The 26158-nt window shown below is 33.7% G+C and overlaps 3 protein-coding genes across 3 annotated transcripts; all 3 read left to right on the top strand.

Moving 5' to 3' along the window:
- Positions 1–1625: 1625 nt before the first annotated feature.
- Positions 1626–9756, top strand: LOC132749289 (uncharacterized). Its single transcript, XM_060739013.1, has 8 exons — positions 1626–1764; positions 4117–4351; positions 5266–6124; positions 6393–6484; positions 7134–7299; positions 7890–8051; positions 8545–8763; positions 9165–9756. Exons 2-8 carry the CDS (start codon positions 4122–4124, stop codon positions 9465–9467), a joined length of 2031 nt encoding a protein of 676 aa, XP_060594996.1. The 5' UTR covers positions 1626–1764; positions 4117–4121; the 3' UTR covers positions 9468–9756.
- Positions 9757–11876: 2120 nt separating this feature from the next.
- On the top strand, positions 11877–15281 carry LOC132749282 (proteasome assembly chaperone 3-like). Its single transcript, XM_060739007.1, has 4 exons — positions 11877–12013; positions 13606–13707; positions 14087–14173; positions 15044–15281. Exons 1-4 carry the CDS (start codon positions 11948–11950, stop codon positions 15179–15181), a joined length of 393 nt encoding a protein of 130 aa, XP_060594990.1. The 5' UTR covers positions 11877–11947; the 3' UTR covers positions 15182–15281.
- A 50-nt stretch (positions 15282–15331) lies between these two features.
- On the top strand, positions 15332–16199 carry LOC132749283 (CST complex subunit TEN1-like). Its single transcript, XM_060739008.1, has one exon. The coding sequence runs from the start codon at positions 15574–15576 to the stop codon at positions 15949–15951; it is 378 nt and encodes a 125-aa protein (XP_060594991.1). The 5' UTR covers positions 15332–15573; the 3' UTR covers positions 15952–16199.
- Positions 16200–26158: the final 9959 nt, after the last annotated feature.

Below are 26158 nucleotides of genomic sequence, written 5' to 3'. Positions count from 1 at the left end.
TTGATTCCCTGATTCTGGTTCTTGTGCGTTATCACTACGGACACCGATTCATAATGAATGGGATTTGTAAATTTGCCCGGGAATCCCTCAAACCGCTACGAAATTACAGCTCGGACAAGAAAAGGTTTCTGCATTTTCTGCAATTGACTCCTTATCATGATCATTAACTATGAGCTCTTGTGTTCAACAGTTTTTTTAGGTGGACATATATTTGCCATGTAATTTGAGCCGCGCCATGACAAAACCAACATAATGGCTTTGCGACCAGCATGGATCCAGACCAGCCTGCGCGATCAGGATCCATGCTGTTCGCTATCAGTTTCTCCACTTGTTATAGGGTTTGTAAGCGAACAGCATGGATCCTGATCAGACTGCGCGGATGCGCAGGCTGGTCTGGATCCATGCTGGTCGCAAACCCATAATGTTGGTTTTGTCATGGCGCGGCTCATTTTATAAATCCGTGAATTAATGTCATATTCTAAGATATTAGAAGACTAGGCTTGTTATGATTATATGTTGTGCAAGCGAATGTAGTTTGATAAGAATTCTTAAAAAAGGATTTAAAACATTTTTTCAGGCGTGATAGATTAATAATTTTACTTCATGAACAACTGTACTAGGCCTTAAAGCATTAATATTAATATATTAATAAGACTTAAATAGAATAGAATAAGTTTTATTGGCCTATCAACTGTAATAATAAATTTTGTACAAGATATACCAACAGTATTAATTTTGTACAATATGTACATGACTAAATAAACATAACATAACTGGAGTATGATTAGGCAATTAACTCAGAGACATAGATAACAGAGATAGGCAACATCATATAGCCAGTTAAGATATCACACGTGCTTGCAGTAAAATAATAGAAAGCTTAATGATACATTTGTCTATGGCTGCAGGTAAAAACATTAACATGTTACATGTTATCTACATCGCTGATTAACACAGTTGACATAGGCATTGTTAAATTTTTGAAATAAAGCATATTAAATGAAAATAACGAATTAAGATGATATAACAACAACAACAACAACAATAACAATAATAATAATAATAATAATTAAAGTAATAATAATAATGATTATAATAATGATGATGATGATAATAATGATAATAATAAACACATAACTCGAATATGCTTAATATGACCCTTTACCTTCATGTAACTCTAAATATATGTAACATGTTATTTACAAATAATTGTGAAGTAATCTACATTAGTACACATATGATTTATAATTATTGATAAGAAATGAGGATCTAGTAGAAAAACACGCGTCAATAAAGTTTGCTACATCAGTAATAGATTCTTTCACTACACGCATCATATATGCATATACAAACTAAGACATTTCTCTCGAACAAAATATATGTATTATCATTCATTATATAAATTCATTATAAATCACTTTAGAACTCTTATCGACATTTTCTTTAAATGATATTTCGTTTTATCAATATCTGAAGTACTTCCGGACAATGTGCTCATTATAGACCAATTCAATGCTACACTAGTACATGTGTTTAACAAATAATACTACATAGGTATACATGTATGTATGCTCATATAATTTATTAACTGAAGTCATAGTTTATTTTTAGAACAGCCTCTAAGCGCATGCGCAGTAATAAAACATGTCTAAACATCGCCTTTATTTACCGGCCTATACATGCTATATAAATAGTAGGAGATAGCTCTTAAACTGCAAGTAGAAGAATATATCAATATTGCTACGAGCTTGAATTTTTTTTCAGGTAAGTGCCTTCTTTTAAAAAAATCTTCTCTCACATTAATTGTAGTACATTAACATCGCTGTATAATTTGCTACAAAAATGTTAACTGAATATTGATTTCACGTGATCTAGAAACGGTGTTAGGCTGGGTAAATAATTGTTCGCTGCAGACCGAGCATATACAAGTTTGCTTCTTTAAAAAGAAGCATGCGAGAGGTCTTTTTGCTGCTGTGGAAAATTTGTTTAATTCGAAAATATTTGGGGATATTTTGCATAACAGACACAATGAATGTTTATAAATTAGAATTATTAAACAAAATATAATTTATTATATATATTGCAATGAAAGTTTGTTTTACATTTCATCTTTTTTAATGTTTGAAAAGATTATATGCCGGAGAAATGGACTTTTTTCTTGGCGCATTAGGGATAATTTTTCTACAAATTTTTTTTGTAAAATTACTTAATGTAAATTAAATGATATATACCATTTACATTTGTATTTTAAATTCAGTTACCTTTGTAGAAAAATGATATATATATTAAAAGTATTTTCAAAATAAATGTTTCTTGTAAAGTTCAATAAGCAAATTTTCGGTCACTGTTTTGTTAAATATAAGGAAGCATTTCCTCTACATTTTCCAAAACGAGTATAAAGTATGTTAATCAAACAAGTTTACATCAAAAATGTTGATATCATTTGATTGCAATAAACAGTAAATACTGTTATATACTGTTATATACTGTTATATACTGTTTATTGGAATAAACAGTATATAAAGCTGCATGCCTCCAACCACAATATTAAAAGAAAATCAAACTTGAGATAAAATTTGTGCCATTTGCGCCATAAAATCTCCCTTTGCGTTATTTAGATATAACGGTTCAATACAGGGTTCACTCGGTCATATAATATGTTTGTTTGTTTCATTGTACGCCTTTTCCCAACAGTATTTTAGTCATATAGGCGGGTAGTTTCCTAACCATCGTTCCTGGAGAGTTACACCAGTACTAGACAACCTTTCTTCGCGCTAAACTAAAAAAAAGCATCTCCCGGGGATCGAACCCACGCCAGAGAGTTTACTGGATTACAAGTTATCGACTCTAACCCTCGACCACGGAGGCGGTATATATTGTGGCATGGTGATATTGTACATAGCTATAATGTTCACTGTAACTATTTATCAGAACATGAAATAGTAAAACGTTATTCAGAAAACAATACGGTAATCGATTTATACAGTTACGGAATGAAGCATCCATGCACGTAGTGTTAAATAACGTAAATGATATTTTCCGATTTTTCTATGTACCGATTTGTTCACTTCGATGTTAATTTTTCGTTTAAGTAAAGCCGTGTTTTGAAACGGGGCATGCGCAAAACAATTTTTGTAGACTGCTCCTAATGATTTTACGCTTAAAATGAGATTCATTCACTGCAATCAGATACGCAAAAATGGATGCCGCCAGCAATCAGTCTGAACACTATGGAGAGGTCTGATGACCTCTCCAATAATACCGCTGTGGACGATTAAATGCATTGTTAAATACTAATGTATTTTTGTATTGCGATTAAAATTAACTTATAATGAAAATGATCTCTTTCAAAAACTAAGAGTGTATGCATAAATTAAAATAATTTAGAAGATAAGTGCATTGTATACACAAAATTAAATTCTGCATTTTCCATTTTGCGTAAATCACCCATTTTTCTTTTAATTTTATCATAATGAATATGATAAAAATCTTAATCTGATTTGCACATGCCTCTACCTGTTTTTTAACTACATAATGTTAACTTGATATCGGTAAAACGAGACATGTTTAAGCCAAGGACACATTTAGCAACCGATATACGTGTATTAGATATTAAGTATCAAATGCTAAAGTGCATGTTCAAGGTTATCTACAAATCTAGAAGATAAATTAAGATGTATTGATCCATCATTTGTAATATTGATTAATCTATTTCAAAATAAAATGATTTTCTTTTTATTTTCAACAATAATTTTTATTTAACTGCAAGTCATACTTAAAAATACGAGTATTTGAGAGATAAAAAAAGAATAAGCAAATAGGTACAAAAAAGATATGCAGGTTTAATTGATTTTAAAATAAAAAATATTTGCTTTGCATCTGCTTTAACATAAAATATCGTCAGACATTACTAATTTCCAAGTCTTGTTTATCTTATAGTTGTTTGTTGTAATTAATTGATAAATCAATTTATTGATTAATACGTTTATCGTATTTGATCAACTTTTAAATAATTACTGCCTTTTCTTTACCTTAGATAAATTATAATGCAATTCTAAAATGAAACTGTATCCTTAAATATATAGTTGCACTTGAACTTTCTTTTTCTTTGGATAGTAACGATGGCTATGAGTTCGAAGCAGAAGGGGGCAATGAAGCGCCTTGCAACTGATCTAAAGGAGCTCCAAGAACAGCCAGTTGAGAATGTGTCGGCTGCCCCACTTGACGAGAACATGTTTGAGTGGCACTGTAACTTCAAACATGACGAGATAATATACCACCTGATCTTATACTTGCCCAAACAGTATCCCTACGAGTCGCCAAGCGCAGAATTTGTACCTGCTGGTTTTAGGTATGTCTACTTTATATATTTCATCATCCATACTATGCTTTCGATATCATATGACGAGTACAAATATGTAAAATGTGCATTATTTAACTTAATTGTTGGTACCCCTGAATTCCCTCCTGTGTTTATATTGTGCAACTCATTTGTAATAAATGAAATAAATTAATGTGACCTTCCCCCAAGTGTGCCTCACCTCTTTTTAATAAAGTAGATTGTATGTACGTAGATGATGAAATTATGTGTATTTTTATTTCCTTGTCGCACACTTAAAGATGTAATTAAACGTTGTGTCCGTGTAATTGTATCTGTATCATGTATCGCATACCATCATCTTGAATATTTCAATTTACTAAGCAAAGATATCATATATAAATTCCTGTCTATTTATACATCTAAGTTTCACAAACAAAAACCGACCAATTCAATTTTTTAAGAGTTCAGGAATTTACAAATATCTCAGACATTAATATACTATTCGTATTGTGTACTATTCGATATTGTGAAAGAAAATCAATTGTAAAAGAAAATACGTTTTTAAATTTAAACGTTTTTACACATTTAACCCCAACACCGTGAATGCGAGCAAATAACCATATTTAAATTGTATATTGACATTGTAAACATGCAATGTTTGTTACATATAACAATAACAAATTGGTTGTTGTCTAAAAATCTCGAGTTTAAACGTATAAGAAGTGTTCGTACATTTTCAAAACGAGTCAATAGACCGATATTAGAGACTTGTATTAAAACAGGGTGGTTATCGGGAGTTTTATCTGTTTATTTGTTACTCGTTCATTGTACCATTTATACAAGCATACAAGCTTGTTCTTGTTTATCTATTTAGTTAATACGTCTAGCGCTGTCCTCATGACCGTTACCTATAAAATGCATATAAAGATTACTTTATAATTTAGATACAACAGTGGTGCAACAATGCCTGGAAAAAAGGGAACTAAAGTCTGCCTCAACATATTTGCTGACTTTGCATATATTCACACAGAATGGAAGGACCAGAAGGGATTGGGCTGGTCTCCCGGTTACACAGTCCAGACTATTCTGATGAACGTTGTTGCTTTCCTAGCCGAAACCCAGTCCGGGGATAACTCATGGATGAAGGACACAGCTAAGCACAATCTTAAACTGTCCAAAGACTTCAAATGCGCTGACTGTGGGCACACTTACGGCAAACCATACCCTCCGCTTGATACACCAAAACCAAAACTTAAAAAAGGCAGCTCCAATGTAGGAAAATCAAAGGGACCTCAGATCATAGATTATATGTCAAAGGAGCATTTCAAAGCTGAAAAACCAAAGTCAAACGATGAAATTTATGGTTATGGTCTTATTGTTTCTGGTCCACCTCATAGGCCTGCTTTGACAACTCCTTGTGAATTCCTACAACTGGGCTCATTCAACAGTATGAAAAATGCCACTGGAACGGTGCACAGTGTACTGAAGGAAGAACTGAAATACTTTCTACCACTTTATATACACCCAAAACATGGCGAGAATATAAAGGCGCTATTTGAAAAGGTGTTAAATGAAGATATTGCAGCATTGTTACCTAAATGTAAACCGAATAAAACTGCCATTGAAGAGATGGTAATTAAGACGATACCTAATCTGATGAGTGCAACAGTAGTAGAGTTCAGCAAAGGGACACAACACACCAGCGACAACAGCTTGAATGGGTATTTTGCTTTGCACCGTTTGCTGCTTTGGGCGTTAGAGACGTACCCAGATCTTCAGAAAATTATTGACCAAAGACTACAGGTAACAAAATCCATATATATCAGTTCTATATATTTTCAGTTTGTCCAACCCGTATTCAGTTATGCGACATCTTTATGGATAATCCTTTAAGATGGTTTTGAAAAGACGACAAAATATCTTTATTAAGAGTGATAAATGCTGATAGCCCATGAGGTTTTTTTGACACATGAAAACATGTATATCAAGAAATGTATTAACACCACAGACAAATTAAAAACAGACACATATATAAAATATAAACGTATTTCAATAATGTTGTTTCTTTCAGGTTTTTATAGCAGATGAGAGTAATCGAACTAAGAAAGCTTGTCCTCATATCGGAGAATGGCTCATGCTTTTATCGGCCTCGTGGAAATATAGGTTTGTACACTTGGACAGATAAGTTAAGAGAAAGAGAAATTCTTGTATGTTAACAATAAATAAAGCAGATACATGTATATGTATGTTAACGTGGACATAAAACAGGAATAGAATTAAAATTAAATAACTTCGTGAATAAAATAAATAGAGAAAAGCGGAATTCCTAAAGAACGCCTAAACGACAAAAGTGAAAATGATGCAGACTCATTTTGATTGAGCTTGTTGCTGGACGGTACTGGAAAATGCAAGTTACCGCCCACGCCCCCCTAGCACTGGATTATGCAGAATACAATATTTGATCATGGTAATGGTGACATTTGTAATTTAGAAACATTTGCAATGTTCATAGGAACTTTCATAACGTTAGTGCAATTCCATGAAAAACTGGAAACAATAAATAAGTTAGCAAAAGCATGAAAATAACAAGATGATAATGAGGTTCCACAATCATAAGATACATTTTCATCAAATGTTTGTTTTTCTATATATTGAAGTGCGAGTGAAATTCAAACACTGCTGTTAAACGATTGGGCCATTTATGATAGGTCTGTAAGTTTTTGAACAGGATCTTTTGAAAGTTGTCATTTAAACTTATTTAATATGTAAATTTAAATGCCATATAATTGATAATTGTTTTTTTATATTTTAGATGGGAGGATGCAGCTGATGCTTATCTGTCAGAAAGTATGAGGCGTCAAGTGATGTGGTATGTGAAAGATGATGCTAAGCTTGGAATGCTTGACACAGATCAGAAATACCGGTTGGACAACACACTTATGAAAACTGCTGTTAGCAGAAAACTTCTTGCGTTTCAGGTAATGCTGTATAATCAATGAACTATTTTACCATTTCATGGCTTAATTATGTTAGTTAATTGGGAATCATTGTGATTGCAAACAGGACAAAATTAAAAATATTGCTTGGTTTGTTGGATTTTGGGTGTTCTAAGATGGCAGTGGTTTAAGCAAGCTGTCGTTCTATGCATCTTAGCATCGGCTATAGCAGAATTTAAAATGTTCCAATACGGCAAAGTATATTTATAGATATAGCAAACAGCTGTAGATAAACACTAAATATTTCATAAATGAAACGTATCGAAATAAACACAGTATTTGTGTACTATTGATAAAGTTATGATTAAACTATATCCATAATCTTTTGTTTAAACTGTAAGGTGATAGCTACCTCAAGTGTGCCACCATTCCAATTTTAAAACCCAATTCACATATGAGTAGCAGTTACGGATTGCATTTCTAACTTCGTAATAATTATAACAGTGTTCTTAAATCCTTGGAAATATTTATTCCTACCCTGAAAGCACATAATGAAAAGTTATACTCAAAACAAGTAGTATTATCCTTGTAATGTTTAGTTTCCAATTTTTTATTTCTTTTTTTTTGTACAGGTTTTATTCTTGGACATTGCAATGCCGAAAGGCAAAAGCCGAAAAGACCTCATAAAACGTTACGATGACAATCTAGGTTTCCCAACCCCAGACATGGTAAAAATGATGAAAGAGTCTGTGGACACCATAAACAATATGAAAACATTTGCTGATTGGTACAAGGTAAGGCAAAGAATCATTTTAATCACTTATGAAATGAAAAAAAAAAGAAAAAAAATGTGTTGAAGATTTCTTTTGATTAAATGTGCGATTTTGTTAGTAATCTGTAAATGAGATTTTATTTCCAGATCAGTCCTACAGTGTTTCGCATGTTCTTTTTCTTTTATTTAATGTTTATTATGATCCAGGGAATATACAGAGCCAATAAATGTTACAATAGCTAAGTTGTTGGTCACCTCGTTAAGTGTTTCAGTGTGATCCGTGATTGGGTTATCCTGTTCTGTTATAAATTAAAGTTAAATTGTAAAAAAACAAAGGCATGCCGCAATTTCTTATCATGTAAATCAAATGATCAGCATCTTTTCTAAATAATTAATATGCATGCAGTTATAGGTTAAGTTATAAATATATTTGGACAATCCAATAACAATAATGTAATTGTAAATGTATGAAAAGATAATCTAATTAATTCGTGTATGACAATTAATTTATACAGGTTTTGAAATTAAAACCACCCACAGAGAAAGAGTTGTTCGATAAGTATGTAAAATGTGTAGAGTATTCCATCTGGACTGATGGATATAACTGGTCCTTCTGGAAGACAGGCGGAGGTTGGGGCGAGGTACTGCGCCGATATAAACCATACAAGCCTAAAGAAAAGAAAGAGGGTGGCGAAGAGAAAGCTGAAAAGGGCAAAGGAAAAGCTCCTGTTAAAGTATAAAAATGCAGTCTTTTATTTGTAACCTCTTTACGTGCTTTACTTTAAAGTAATGTGAAAACTTCTTGAAACTGATATTTGTTGGCGAACTCATGACTTGCGAATTGTAAGAGTAAATTGTAATACTACTGCAAATAAAATTTGAAAAACGTATAGGTTAATTTTTACAATTTATAGCGACTTCAACTTAATGTAGCTGGTACTTGTAAATGTAACTATTACATTTTCATGAAAACATTCAGTTATAACAACCTTTTTATGATTTGTGTATCATTTACTTAGCTTATCAGTTGTGCATATCATACACGCCTAAATGTATATTTACAATATCACAACTGGTGACGGACAATATGTATACCATAACTGTTTGATATATTATGTAAAAATATTTATTTCAGGGACCTGCAGTTGTGAAAGGTGTTAAAAAGGGAAAACATGCTCCGATGGATGAAAGCGAAATCGAAGAGGAAGAAGCCAAACCTAAAGGTCGAGGTCGAGGAAAATCACCTGCTGCAAGAGGTAAAGGGGGTCGTGGAGGCGGAAAAGCAGGCCGAGGCAAGAAGGCAGTAGAAAGTTCTGAAGATGAAATGTCCGAGGAAGAAGTTAAACCAAAGGGTAGGGGAAGAGGCCGAGGTAAAAGATCAGCCGATGAAGCGTTTGGGGCTAAGGCAGTTGGTAGAGGAGGCAAGAAAAAGAAGTGATCAAAATGTTGGTTTGGTGACCACACTGTGCCTGATTAAGAATATTGTCATACGGACAAGATTGTTAAGTTGTTTAAATTTTGACATGAAAATTGAAAAGCAGAACAAAATGTTTGCCTCAACCGTAATTCTGTTGCGAATTATGGTAAATCTATTATGTAGAACTTAATGCATAGTCAACCCTTTCAAAGGGATTTTGAAATGGACTTAAACATTAATATTTATTTTGTCTTTAGCTAACTAATTGTTTTGTATTTTCATTTAATTGCGTCATAAATACTAAAATAGATATCAGTTGTTTAATACATAACGTAAGATATGTTGCATTTATTTGTTTACCACTGTCATTTATTTTCTTTTTCTTTTAAAAAAACTTACTTTTTGTATCACAATACTTTAAATCACTATAATTAACATGTTCCTAATGCTGTCACTGATTACTCACATTTACCATATAAATGAAATGTGACCGTTATAAAATACATGTATGTTGAATCGCTACAATGTTTGATTTACATATCAAAAATGTGTATTGAATAAAAAAATGTTGTGACAAAACTAGTACATTATTTATTCTGAAAATATGAATAAAATCAACGAAAGTTAATTTGAATTTTCAAGAGAAGAGTTGGTCCCGTAGTTAAACTGGAAAGCCAATATCTCTTCGAGATTCAGCACATCAAATTGGTGATTAGTTTACATACATATCCAGTAACATAGGAATGTGAATTAAAGCATAAATTGTGCAATAGGAACGCAAAATTGTGCAAAATCTATGGCCGAAACGACCACCACGGAAAGTAAATTAACCAATATGTTTCGTTTTTGTTTTGGGTTTTACGTCTCATCGACACAGTATATATAGGTCATATCGCGACGTTCCAGCTTTACTGGTGGAGGAAGACCTCAGGTGCCTTTCCGTGCATTATTTCAGGCACGAACGGCACCTGAGTAGAACCACCGACATTCCGTAAGCTAGCTGGATAGCTTCCTTACATGAAAGAATCCAAAGTCCCTGTTGGGATTCGAACCCACAGCTGTGAGGGGCAAGTGAATATGTTTCGTAGAATATCAATCGAAAGAAATTTATTAACGCATATGTCCCATTAAAAATATTCTCAGGTTTTAAGATCATTCGTGAGAATGGCGCCCTTATTTTGTATTGAAGAAGATTTTTGTAAGCAAATACCTTTAATTAAAGCCATAGATAAGTCGGTGATCCAATGTTACCGTAACAAATGTCACATAATCACCCGCCGTTATTCCTCCGTTACTGGATATACACGATGATACTGTTAAATATTATTATAGTTTCTAAACCAACAACGTGTAACGGTCAATCTTACACTGTTCACTTATTATGGGGGAGAATGTCAAAGCGGCCAAATAGCTCAGTTGGTAAAGCCGAGGTACGGTTATGCGATGGTCCTGGATTCAATTCCAGGCCAGGCTGTTCATTTTTCTCACCCTGAAACAAACCGATTAGGTATTTATCAGTATCTTTAAGAATCTGTCCAGGCAATCTAGTCTTGAATAAAGTATCTTCTTTGTAGCTCTTTGTGCATCATGTTAACCGGTGTAAATCAGAGAAACTAGAGGAAACTATTACTGTATTCCCTGAGGCTACATGTATCACCGTGGGTTAAGATAAGAATCATTAGATAACCATGTGACATATATAACTACATGTATATTGAAGTTGAAGTTGAAATTTTGCAAAGTTCTACTTTTATTACACCACACCTACATCGAATGCTCAAACTGAACGTTTGGCCAACAGTCCTAGCTAATGGTCATTGTCGCAGAATGATACATGTATTCTGATCAATGCAAAACTCGTAGGAAAAAAAACACTATATGTCTTTAAAAATGTCATAATATTTAGAGCAAAAACTCACTTTCAGGGGCAGTTTTCCTTATTTGCCTTTGTAAAAATAAAAATTTCCAGATTGGGGAATTTTATAAATACCTTAAAAGAACATTCCCCTTGATCTAGTAGCCTATTTAATTCGGCGTTAACGGTTTGACCCATTTTTCAAAAGTTGTTTTTCAAACCGTTTTTTCCAAACCGTTGGAAAAAGACATCGCCCGTCCAAAATTATCGACAAGTCTAATTAGTCGGGTTTTGATCTAGTAACCACTGTCTACTTTGTATCTGTCTCTGAGTACTGCCAACCCCTTTCGCACGTGTTATAAGCAGGAATAGTGCACGTCAGACGTGTTAGTAAATGGTGTAAAATGAACATTATCAGGACAATGAGAGACTTGAACACTTCAAGCCATTGTTAAAATGTTTTTATTAGTAAGAGTGAAGGAAGGATTAAAACAAAAAACACAACTTTTATGTTTTCTCCAGCTTAGAAACATTTTGGGCTTTTGAGAAAGCTACTTGACAAGTTTTTGTGACGATTTTAAAACGACTATCCCGCCACGCACAAAATTCAATGTTCTATTATTCTAAATTCTAATCAAGTACGCTAATGGCGGCGCCCATGGTTTCAGGAGTCATCAAGACACCAGAATCATTTCCAGTTAAAACAAAGCAGGTTTATGGACTAACATTCTATTTTATTGTACCCTTTAACTACCATACGTGTCCATGGATTTATATTTAACATGTACCTTTTAAGTTCTTGGAATAATTTCAATTATTACGTGTTTTCGCGATCATGCTAAACTGTTATGATATTGCACTGGCATCAGAGCTTCAAGTTGCTGTCAGTTATTCATTTTTATGTGATATAAATATAATTGTTCCAATTTGTTGATACAATACAATAAAATCATCAAAAAATACACTTAAGCTTTCTGTCTTCTAGCTGATATAAGTCAGATGCTGTTAAATCATTGTTCTGACTTCTGGTAATGAAGAGCATGGAAATTTTAGGGGAAAATATTAGCAATTTTGGGGGAAAATATACCTATTTTGGGCTAGGGGAAACAGCCTTTATTCGGCTGTAAAATACAGTAAAATCACTGGTCTTTGATTCTTTATTACATTTATTAGTTTATATATTCATGTTGTTACCTTAACTAAACAGATATTTACATATTAGATTACCGGTCTCACGATAATATGAAAATAGGCAAAGCCTATGAACGGGGAAGTAGATTAAAAAATAGTTCAGGTTTCATTTGGGAATTTTTGCACTGCTTCCCTTTTATGCTTTTCTCTCGTCGATTCGATTGTTTTGAAAAATTGCACTTGCACAACAAATATCAGACATACATACAGTGCAATTAGTGCATTTGTTAAATAAATTCATTATCTAAAAGTTCAAAAACTTTAAATAACTTCTAAAAACAACCGCTCAAAGATTAGAGCATCTGAACATGTCAACAATGACTGTCTTGCTCAGCTGGAAGCTTACCCATCGATTCGTGAAATCCCATTCACACTGTGACGTCATCAAAATATAGGTGTTCACGCCACTAAATGTTAGCATGGTTATTTTCAGTCCGATCTGATCAATATATGTTTAAAGGTCTTAAGTTAACTTTTACAGCATTATGAATTCTTTTTTACTTGTTTGTTAGTGTGTTTGATAAATTATATCATAAATATTGAATATTTTAAAGTAACTAGGTCATCAAAATGGAATGTAGGGTAAGCACATTTACACCTGTACAATTATGCATTTTGATTTGATAGAATTATCGAATCGAGTGTCTACTAAAACTTGTGTAGTTTTCGGATGGTGTATCATACAGTATGTCCTTGCAGAAGTATTTATACCAGACATTTATTAAGGTCACAAATCAATGGGAAGGCACAAATCGATGAGAATAAGGCATAATTACAGACAGTTCACTATGATATTTATTTGAGAATAATGTCTAACAGAAGCATAGCTTGGTTTAGACTTATGAGTAGGCCAGATTTTTGGATGGTCTGAGGGACTTGCACCCCCAAGAAATGTTTTTGCTCTGGCTTGTTGAAGATGGGTTATGGCATATATTTAGTACAACAACTATGTTCAGGGTCATTTTATGAAATTGTAGGTACACACATAAATTATATATGTTTTTTAACTTTCCTTGAAAAGGTGAAGGCCATTGCCTACTTAGTCATAACTAACTGAAAGCTTTTCCAATAACTTGTATAATTTATTGACTTGTAATATTTGCTTTATTTCAGGTTGCAGTCGAGATTAACAAGATAAGAACAGAGTTGATTTGTACACAGTTTAAAGACAGAATCTTTTTCATAGTGACACAGTACAATAAGATTGGTACATTGGTATGTAAATTAGAATAATTTCTTTTATTTTCTTTATACATCCATGCCGTGTTAAAATATTTAGATATATTTATTTAAGGTTGAGTATGAAGCAATTTCAAGTAACATGATGATGTGAATAACTTTCCAGCCCACTTTCTTGAACTTACCAGTACTTGTTTCATTTGAGGATGCAACATGGTGGTGGGCTTGAATCCAAATCCCATAATGTTTTAATTTACTCAATTTTCTCATTGTCACTTTGCTAAGATTTCCCATTTTAAAAGGCATGTTTGATGGGGAAAATATCACAATTTTACAGTTTTCTTTCCAATTTTATATATCAAACAGTTTTTGCATACAGTATGTAAAATATCATCTGTTTTCATCAACTTTACAGGTAAAGGTGACACAGAACAATATCACTGATGACACTGGTACTGGATTATCTATGTATAGTACAGACATACTCATGGGAAAAGATGAGGTAAACCCTATACAATTTTGGATTTGACCATTTATCAAGTTTTAGTTAGTCAGCCATCAGTATAGAACCTGGCCTGGACTGCACAGGTGTGCAGGCTGGCCTGGCTCTACACTGGTGGCAATGGATAATAACTTTGCCCCCAAGGTGGGTTCCAGAATGTTAAAAGTTAAAGATTTTCTATGAGAAGCCTGTTGTAGTTCTAAGAGAAAGCTCTTGAGATTTATGATTGATATGTTAAGTCCATATTTTTCAAGCAAAGCATTCTATAAAATAAACCTGATGGTCTCAAGTATTGTACTGAAATGTCTGCCAACTATGAAGAATAAAAGTTTGCACACTATAAACAACACTATCAACTTAACATATCTACACCTTGTTGAAACAGCATAATCTGTATACATACAATTTAGTGGTTTGATCATGTTGGTTTAATTTACTTGGCCCCCCCCCTCACTGCTTTTGGTTAAAACCATTATTTATAGGTGAAGTAGATATTCAGTTAGCTTCAATGTTTCTACTTCTGAATCAGTGGTGCTTTGAACCATCACTACCCTTTCTTTGTGCCTGGTTCTTTCCTACTGTCCTATTGGATATGTTTTTTAGTCATGACATTAGGTAAATACTGGAAAAGATAGATCAGTTTCAGCAACTGACAAATTAAGAATTTTTCATCTAGAATTTTGATAAATTACAATTTAGATTCCATAGTGTCAGTGAGACTGCCCAGGAGCTTTGTTATACTTCAGTTTGTCTTTCTCACCCCTTATATGGAACTCACCATTTTAATTAATTCTGTGTGTTCTTTCACCAGTAATATGTTGAAATCACCATCAAATATCTGTGACTAAAATTTTATTTTTGTACTTTCAGCCATTGACGCATGTGATTGCCAGAAATCTTATCACAGAGTTGTCGGTACATAAACCAATACTGCTGTCATTTGCTCTGAAAGACACCACAGCACCGACGGTAAAAACAATTGCCAAGATTCTTCCCTCCATCGTCTAACTGTCTGTATTACTGTCTGCTTACAACAAAACTGTACTGAAAACTGAAAAGAAAATTTGAGTGAAATAAGTGAGAAGGCTAAAGAAGGATTCAGGGATTGTGTTGATGAGTGTCGAAGGCATTTGTTAAGAAAATTTGAGTATTTTGATTATGGTCAGTGATAAATAGTGAAAGTTAAAGAGTAGTAAATTCAAATACAGAACTTACAGTGTAGGAATTGGGTACCATTCTAATAGAACTACATTTTGAAATACGTATATGTGTGAAAGTAACTTGATATTGGCATTTTGTGACAATACTAATTGAGAGAAGGAATTAATGCAAACAAAAAATTGAGTTTGTTTAAATTTTGTAATAATTCTTCTTGTATCTTTTGCATTGTATTCTCTACAATGGATAATATTGGAGTACAAAGTGGCAAACCTACGTTTATAGAGGAAATAAGTCAATGTCAGGATAAAACAACACTGTTTGGACATTCAGTAAACGTTGTAGGTAGACTGACGGTGCATGACGTCGGCACTTGCTTGGCAAAACTCTCAGATTCGCAGAGTAAATCTGAAATATGTATAGACACGTCACTGATAGAGCCTTTCGAGGCAAGGTTTGGTTCCCTGTTTAATATGATAGGGGAGCTGGAAGTTGGGAACCAGAATGATATCGTGTTGAAGGCACGTGTAGTTAGGTGTGTAGATGGACTGGATCTGTCTCTGTACAGAAAGGCAATAGAAAGCCAGAGAAAATATTTAGAGCTAAGAAATGCAGTTTGACCAAAATCATGCTCTTTTAAAGACATTCAATGAACATTTGATTTTCGTAACTGATATTTTTAATGTTCCATTACACAATCATCTTTTTATCAAAACTTGACTGCTTAGGCAGGCAAAACTTTATTTCAAGTTGTTTTAGTTACTTGTTTTGGCCAGCCTGAAATATAGAGCATATATCATGGTCATATCCATTTTTATACATTGAACATTCCTCATGAAATAAATATGCATGTATAAAAATTAATAAATTGTTTGATTTTTGGAGTTTTACTGTCAGGGGAAACAATCCTTCATTATTTTTGTGATGATTTTTTTCTTGTACAGTCCCTTGTTCATTGTTAGATGTCAAGCTCTAGTTATTTTTCACCTCAGAGGTGCTCCTTAAACATTAAAACAGATGATGTATCTATGTGTAATACTTTTTGGAGGTATAGCCATATTTATACATACAACATGTATACTGTGTGATACAGAAAGTTTTTTTTTTCTTAAAAAGAAACAGGACTTAAAAGTATTTTAGGTTGACCAAAAAGAAAAAGAAAACCACATTTTCTTTGATGCTACTGTTTGCAGTTAACATATTTGTTACAAATGTAAAAAGGAAATACATGAAGCACCCGTTTATTTTTTTCTGAAAGAATATTAAGTTGCACACACCTTGTGCCTGTGGTCATAAGTTTTAGTTTTATGTGTTATTTTCAATACTTGTTTCCTACAAGGTTTTCAGACTTCTTACGCCTTTTCTGTCCCTTATGATAGGTTGCTAACTCTGCTGAGTTCTACATTTTAACTGTGGTGTGAAAGTACAGTTGATAACTTAATTCATTGGACATTTGATTCCCTGAGATCATACCTGGTAAAAAAAACAGCAACATGTTCTTCTTTTGGAGTAAATTTTGTTGGCAAAAATCTCAAGAAATTGTCAAGAAAATAAAACAATGCCATACATTGACAGCAGTCATGTAAAAGTGTATAGATTATATGTCAAGATTATCCAATGAAAAGCCATGTGGAACATGAAGGGTATTTATATTGATATATTAAACACTTATTGTCAGTGATTTTGCTTAACTCTTAACATACTAAATATCATAAATGAACTTTTCAGGTGTTCAATCTGGACAAAATCTTTCATCATTTTTAGAGAAATTTTCAAAATATATATATTAGATTGAATTGCGAACAAGACGGTGCATGGGTAAAAATAGTTGCCACCAGCAGACTAAGGGGGATAAACCATATAATATCCTGGTGATCATCTGTGCAGTAAAAACAGAGTAATTTCCCCTGTGTAATACTTTATCTTAAAATTTTGTAAGCAATGAATACTTAAACATTTTACTATATAAAAACTTCTTATTCTCATTTTCACGAAATAAAAACAACATCATTCTATGCAATTTTTTATAATAAAGATTACAACTGACAGACAACCAGTTTTTTTTCTTTTCACTTGGCAACATTTCATGACAATAAAATTACACTGGTTATTTTTTATTACTTGGAAATCACTACATTTAGCCACACATTTACCATGTTAAAACCCGGGTCTTATCATTTCATATGATGTAAAGCAATAGTCCATTCTAAACCTGCAGAACTCGTTTATATCATTTTATATCAGTACTGGTGTGGATTTTATTTCCACTATTAAGATAAATCATCTGATTTCATGAAACGGGATACTTGGAACACTTCTCCAGAAATGATAAATCAGTTTAATTGCTAATTGAAAGCTTGGCCAGAGGAGTATTTCCCTAAGATCAAGACATTGTACCTTGTATAATAATTTTGTTACTTGTGTTTTACTATAATTATATACTGCTATGAAAGTGGCTTTGGTATTCAGCTTGTTTACAGTTTTAATTTCTTCAGGTGCCTTTTCCAAGGGAGGTATATCCCAATAAATTGTGCGCCAATATAGACGATGGTTGCCCGAGATGGTCGCTTGATATCTATGTAATATCAGTTTGTAAAATTGGTCAGTCTTGCAGTGGAAATATTAAGACTACAAGGGAGGCAGCTCTTGAGGTCGAGCTGGAAAGTCACTTTATGATATTAACAGTGTCCTAAAATGTAACAAAAAAAAAATAAAAATGACAATGTACATCTTAAAAGGAACAAAAAACACAAACAGTCTCTGCCAATATGTTTGTATGCTCCTGTTGTACCCATCTAAGTACAAATGGGTAATTTATATGATTAAGAGGAACTTCAAAAAAACTGCCCACATTACTTTTTCACCAACCATTTAAAAGTGCACTGACTAATGTAAATGAAATGATAGCCAATGATAAACATAAAGAGACATGGTGGTTTTCAAACAGGATAGATTTATTAATACATGTATAAAAAGTGTTTTAAACAGGATATATTTTCATAATGATATTAAAGCACATGAAAGTGGTATTTTTTTTATTTGTATCATAGTTTTGAGACCTTCTGTTGAAAATGTGTTCGAGTTCAGCATGCACAGTGCGTTAACTGGAGTGCAAGTATAAGTTACCTGCACTCCAGAGCATGCCCATTGAATGGCTCATTTTCGCTAGGGTTTACTTGTTGTGACAGCAGAGTAAGGGAAAGCGATTGAAATATTATACTAGTATTCAGATGCTCGTCCATTGGTTACTTTTTTTCTGGGGACTCATATTGTGACAACAGGGAATGTGTTTGTATGTTTGACTATGATACAAAAGAGAAAGAACATCAAAACACTCGGCAATCTGATTTAAATACTCGGGGACTACACCCCTCATACAAATCGTGTTTCGATGCTCTTTCTATTACATAGAAGTTATTCTACAAAACTTAAGAAACAAATACAATGGAAAGAAAACAATGAAAACTTGTATCACATTTCAAGCAATAATGAAAACTGAGTGTAACTATGATTATGTAATTGTATAATTATGGCTGGAGGGGGCGTGAGAGATGTTGCAATTTTCATCATCTCTCGCACTTAATGGCTGCTGAACTTATGTTATTTTTGTTATTCCCCTTTATATTTTATTCCAATTTCTTTTAGTCTGATTATGTTGGAAGCTATAAGCTTATTGAAACACTCTCATTTTTTTTATTCCGTTCCTGGAACCAACTTAAGTACTAAGCAATGTAAAATTTCTTGCTCAAGGAAACAACGGCTTGCCCCTGACGGGGTTTCAACCCACACAGCCAGCAATTGTTAAGATTACTAGTCTAATGCACTAACCTCTCGGCCATGCCGCCACAATTAGCCCCCTTTGAAGGGGGTTATTGATTTGACATTGTCTGTAGATCCATATCATAGAATCTCTCTGTTAAATTTTCTTAAAACTTAGCAGGAATATTTCTATGAATAGGAATTTGATGATTATCAAGTTTCATCAAAATTCACTCAATGGTTTATGAGTTAAGGCTCTTGTTTCTTTTCTTTTTTTAAGTATAAATACCTTACTGTTCATATGGTTAGCTTGATTTAACATGAAACTCTGCATGAATATTTATTGTATTAAGCTCATGAAATGTATTCAAATTGTGATTGTGCAGTATTGAGTTATGGCCCTTTGTTTTCTTTTTAAGGACAAATACCTTACTGTTTATATGGTAAGTTTGATTGTAAAGAAAATCTGTACATATATTTATTATGCCCCCATTTCGAAGAAAAGGGGGTATATTGCTTTGCACTTGTCGGTCCGTCGGTCTGTCGGTCCGTCGGTCCGTAGACCAAATGGTTTCCGAGTGATAACTAAAGAACCCTTAGGCCTAGGAACTTCAAACTTGGTATGGTGATTGGTCATGACCAGTAGATGACCCCTATTGATTTTGGGGTCAAGGGGTCAAAGGTCAAGGTCACATTGACCTTGTAAGCAAAAACGGTTTCTGATCAATAACTAAAGAACCTTAAGGCCTAGGAACTTCAAACTTGGTATGGTGATTGGTCATGATCAGTAGATGACCCCTATTGATTTTGGGGTCAAGGGGTCAAAGGTCAAGGTCACATTGACCTTGTAAGCAAAAACGGTTTCCGATCAATAACTAAAGAACCTTAAGGCCTAGGAACTTCAAACTTGGTATGGTGATTGGTCATGATCAGTAGATGACCCCTATTGATTTTGGGGTCAAGGGGTCAAAGGTCAAGGTCACATTGACCTTGTAAGCAAAAACGGTTTCCGATCAATAACTAAAGAACTTTAAGGCCTAGGAACTTCAAACTTGGTATGGTGATTGGTCATGATCAGTAGATGACCCCTATTGATTTTGGGGTCAAGGGGTCAAAGGACAAGGTCACATTGACCTCTTGGGTAAAAACAGTTTCTGACCAATAACAAAAGAACCCTTTGGCCTAGGAACTTCAAAATGGGTATGGTGATTGGTTATGACCAGCAGATGACCCCTATTGATTTTGGGGTTAAGGGGTCAAAGGTCAAGGTCACATTGACCTTGTAGGTAAAAACGGTTTCCGATCAATAACGAAAGAACCCTTAGGCCTAGGAACTTCAAACTTGATATGGTGATTGGTCATGATCAGTAGATGACCCCTATTGATTTTGGGGTCAAGGGGTCAAAGGTCAAGGTCACATTGACCTCTTAGGTTTAAAACGGTTTCCGATCAATAACTAAAGAACCCTTAGGCCTAGGAACTTTAAACTTGGTATGGTGATTGGTCATGACCAGCAGATGACCCCTATTGATATTGGGGTTAAGGGTCAAAGGGCAAGGTTACATTGACCTTGTAGGTAAAAATGCTTTACAATCAATAACTTAAGAACCCTTAGGCTTAGGAACTTCAAACTTGGTATGGTGATTGGTCATGACCAGCAGATGACCTATTGATTTTGGGGTCAAGGGGTCAAAGGTCAAGGTCACATTGACCTTGTAGGTAAAAATGGTTTCCGATCAATTAACTAAAAACGCTTAGGCCTAGGAACTTCAAACTTTGTATGATGATTGGTCGTGACCAGCAGATGACCCCTATTGAGTTTTGGGTCAAGGGTCAAAGGTCAAGGTCACATTGACCTTGTAAGTAAAAACGGTTTCTGATCAAAAACTTAAGAACGCTTAGGCCTAGGAACTTCAAACTTGGTATGGTGATTTGTCATGACTAGCAGATTACCCCTATTGATTTTGGGATCAAGGGGTCAAAGGTCAAGGTCACATTGACATTGTAAGTAAAAACGGTTTCTGATCAATAACTAAAGAACGCTTCGGCCTAGGAACTTCAAACTTTGCATGGTGATTGGTCATGACCAGCAGATGACCCCTATTGATTTTGGGGTCAAAGGTCAAGGTCACATTGACCTTGTATGTTAAAACGGTTTCCGATCAATAACTAAAGAACCCTTAGGCCTAGGAACTTCAAACTTGGTATGGTGATTGGTCATGACCTATTGATTTTGGGTCAAGGGGTCAAAGGTCAAGGTCACATTGACCTTGTAGGTAAAAACGGTTTCCGATCAATTAACTAAAAATGCTTAGGCCTAGGAACTTCAAACTTTGTATGATGATTGGTCGTGACCAGCAGATGACCCCTATTGAGTTTTGGGTCAAGGGGTCAAAGGTTAAGGTCATGACCAGTAGATACTTGATAACCCTTATTAATTGTTTGATCACTGGGTCAGAAGTCATGCATAATAACCTTATCACATGACTAATTGGCTGCAGATAGGGGGCATGCATGTTTTACAAACATATCTTGTTGTAATATGCTTGTCAGATATATTCAAATTTTGATGGTACTGCTTTGAGTTATGGCCCTTTGTAAATTTCAAATAGTTATAAGTAAGGAAAATAAAAGCTTATATTAACACTGACATACTAGATTTCTTGACAATAAAGTGCATTTGAATAAGGCAATTTCATAATCAAATTTTCTCTAGAAAGATCCTCTTTATTCCTAGTTCATTTTGTACACTGCATGTATGATAACTAAAACACAGTTCAGGGTAAACTACCAATAACATAGATGACTTAATAACTGATGTATCTTCATGCTTTAGTACTTAACTCTGAGCATTATCTTAAATATATCCACACCCAATCTTTACATTTAAGTTAAACAGGTGCAAGAACAAACATAAATCCGTACTGTATCTCTACACACTATCGGCATCATTCTTGATGCACTGCATTGAGAACTCCTATGAAAAACATTTTTATTGACTGTTTATAGCTAAATTTGTTTAAAATCTGTTAAGCATTTCATTGGCAATGAATGTGATTTTTTATTTTTGAAGACCTCCCAGCGTATCTATGTGAAGTACTGATAGATTACTGATAGAGGTAATCCAAAATGGAAGCAACAACTATTACATATCTGCATCATAAATTTCATCCTCAAATGAAGCACAAAGACTCACTGATAAAAAATAAAATTTATATACTTTGTATGTTATATTTGGAAGAGCCTGTCTGATGCTTGGTTCAGGAAATTTTTACTTCTCAATGCTTTTTAGCTCAACTTTTAAAAAAAAAAAGTAGAGGTATAATTTTAATGTTATAGTCCTGGCTGCGTTGCCATTGCTGTTGTTATTGCCGTCCTCAAACTTGTACCTGGATCATAACTTTTAAGTTCATGGTGTATTGTCTTCATACTTGGCTACAACAACCCTTTGGACAAGACCTTTCAGTAGACCAGACTAAAATTGACCTTCATCCATAAATGACCTTGACCTTCAAGGTCAAAAGTCCAAATTTTGCTTGTTCTTGCTATTATTGGCTGTAACTTTGTTATTTTTGAATGGATTGTCTTCAAACTTGAAAATAATAATCTTCAAGGATAGCCCTTTAAAATAACCAGACAGTCCTTGACCTTCACTCATAAATTACCTTGGTAAAATGTTGGTTTTTGAAGGAGCTTTACTTTAATTGTATATAAGATAAGGAATTAAAATACACCATAATTGTGTATGGTATATCTGTAACCATACTGTAATACTCTACCCATGCATTAGCCATACATTCAACAAATTATCTTCCAACAAAAAACAATAAGAAACATTCATACATTATCTAATGAAGTGTTAAAGTACACATGCCCAAACAAAAAAAAAACAACAACAAAAAACAACATTTATATGTACAAAATGTAACGTCTGCAATGACTAAAGTAAAAGATCATTGTTTAGAGAGTAATTAATCATGAGATTTGTTTGTTGTGAATGTACTGCACATATCTACCATTCTCACATGTCCGCTATCTTGTCAAGATAAAGAGTCGAGCAGATTTGTGAGGCCTTCTGTTTCCTCATCAGGCCGTTATATTATAATCATTGTTTCTCAAGAATCATTTCATGGTTCAGAACTGTTCACTATTTTAGGGAAGAAGATGTGTAAGTGGTCGGATAATTCAGTCGGTAGAGCCACGGAACGGTATTCCAGGGTTCGAGTCTCGGCAAGGTTGCACAATTTTCTCACCCTCTGACAAACATATTAGAAGTCTGTTTTTTTTGTTAAAGTTATTCTTAGTTGGTTAGTTAGTCAATTGTATATATCAATCATTATTATTCGTGGGGCACTAATTTTCATGGTTTTTGTGGCTAGGACAATCCACAAATGTTAAGATCCAACGAAATTTTATTGCATCTGCTACAAAAAATATTTTGCATCATATTATTTACATTTAACCTTTTGGAAAAATAAACAGTCTTTGTATTTTAGTACCCATGAGTATGTTCTTTTTGACAAAACCACGAAATTTTATGTCCAAGAAATAATGTGAATTAACAGTCGTCTTTTGAAATAGAATATGATTTTGAGTGTTGTATCATATAGGTTTCTCACAGTTAGAAATATATCGGTACATGATTTAATTTGAGGAAAGATTCTTTGTAATATTCTTAACCTGGTTTGAGTTAACGGCAATTAAACGCTATTCATTTTAGGCTCATTTTGCTCAATGAAAATTGTTACTCTGGATAAAATGAATTAAGCAAAGGACCTAAAATTTTGCACACTGGTTTTGTTCCAGATCAATATTTAATGATGCAAAAATATTTACAGTCTTAACTTGTGAAAAAATCCTCAGTGCAGTCCCTTCAAAATGTGCAGTAATAAAATGTGCAGTAATATAATGTATACGAGGGGTTATTCAAAAATTCGTGGACTTTCTTTGTTGCATAAAATATATTTGAGATATAATTTTGAAATTCCTACACTGCTTAGAAGAATTAATAACAAATAAACACAGAAAAATTCATGTGAGTGGCTTCTAACATTACAACGATATTGAATTTTTCATAAACACATGTCGGCGACAGCGGCGCACTCCAAAAAGTTATTGACGTCAATGTCATAATATTAACGTTCAACTTGTGCGTCAACGTTACGCAGTCAATGACGGTTTCTGCTTCTCAAAGTAATGTCCATCACTAAATTTTTATGTCACTTTAACACTAATGAGCGTGAAATATTCTTTTCTCTGTTCGTCTGCTGATTTTTATTAAATGTTTTTGTAGGTGTCATTTCCAAATTACAACAAAATTTATGATTGTTTATGATCGTGCGATTTTCTAATAACCGCATGTCCGTCATTTTCCTGTTGTAAAAAAATAAAGGGGCCTGGTGTTTCTTGCGATATCAACTAATATATACGGAAATGACGTCCATAATTTTAAAGAATTACTTAAATGACATCATAGAAGAAACATGCGATGTTCAGCGGGTTTTCTATGTTATTCTTTTTAGTTTTTTTAGCAAGAAATATACGATGACTTACTGCGCTTTTCTACCGTGCGCCGGGTGCCGTGTATGTGCTTATTTAAAAGCAATATAAAATCATTATTTATTGACACAATTAACTGTTCCTTTCAAAATGTGTTCATAATATTCCACAATGTATGCTGATAAATTTTCATTACAATACATGTTGATGTTCAAGAGATATTTAAAAAGTCCACGAATTTTTGGATAACCCCTCGTATATAGGTAACCACAAAAGCTGTAGGCTTGAGTAATAAATTAGAGCATCTTCATAACTTTAACTTGTGCTTTGTCAATGAAAAGATTTATCTACATTTTGCACGAATCAACGAAGACACTACTCATAATACATGTCTAACAAATAATATGACTTATACAACTATTTAGAAGGCAATATTTCAATTCATGTATTAGTTTAAAGCTTATAGTACTAAACATACCAATCTGGTTCCTGTACATCTATTTAATTCATATCCTAATGGATGGCCATGTACTTATGTTAGACTGGTTCCTAGATCTAAAAATAAACTATTTCGCCCTTGCGATCATATTAACATAATTATGTTTCCAACTCGCTCTGTAATCCACTTTTTCCCCATCTCAAGCGCAGGTTTAAGCCCCGCCCTTCTCTTTAGGACTGTAATCTATGATGGCTGATTTTTGCCATGTCGTATTTTTGCTCCACAGGGCGCCAGACGAAAATATGAAAATGACAACTTTCTCATACCGTACTTTGTTGAATAATCATGTTTTTGCCTTGCGTCGGGTACAGTAAAAGTATGACAAAATGTTGACTATGTGATATTTTCATGTTTTCGCCACTGCGCGAAAGTATGACAAAATGTTGACTTTGTCAAGTTTTCGCCTTTTAGTCTGGCGCTCCGTAGAGAAAATAGGACATGGCACAAATCAGCCACCATACTAATCATAAAAAAGTTATTAACAGCTAAGAATTAAAAATTCCCAATAATATCTTCAATGATTCTGAGACTTTTTCAGAATTTTTATCACTGCAAAGGTTTTTTTTTACTTGGCCTGAAGTAGAAGGAAGTGTAACTTAAGAAATTGTTTTTACTTGTAGAACATGTTCCAAGCACTGGGTTTGTGTGATGTCAAACAATACAGCTGGTTTATAAATACCTAAATGCAAAAGTTCCTTAAAAAAAGTTTGATCAGCGCTAACCTCAGCTAAATCCATATTTCACCAAAATTAAGTTTTTCATAAATTCTGAAAGCCAATCAAATATCTCTTTATCCCTAAAGTTTTTTTTAAAGATATTCTAATACTTAAATTTCAAGTAAACATGCTATAATACAGGAATTGTACCATATGAATGCCTTATAATAAACCATTGGTTATTTTTAGAGAAAATTTCAAATTACAGCCTCACTGAAAAGATCTGGCAACAAGTGCAGACCATGATCAGACAGTATCGTTCGCAGTGGTCACATGGTAAGAACCTGGCTGCAGCAGGTTAAAATAGTCCGAGTTACTGCAATGCTTTCCCGCCAAAAAAATAACGGACCAATT

This window comes from Ruditapes philippinarum, unplaced genomic scaffold, assembly GCF_026571515.1.
Source record: "Ruditapes philippinarum isolate M1 unplaced genomic scaffold, ASM2657151v2 ctg2860_1_1_1_1, whole genome shotgun sequence".
NCBI lineage: Eukaryota > Metazoa > Mollusca > Bivalvia > Venerida > Veneridae > Ruditapes > Ruditapes philippinarum.
The sequence above is the reverse complement of the archived record's forward strand: the minus strand, read 5'-3'. Positions and strand labels throughout refer to the sequence as shown.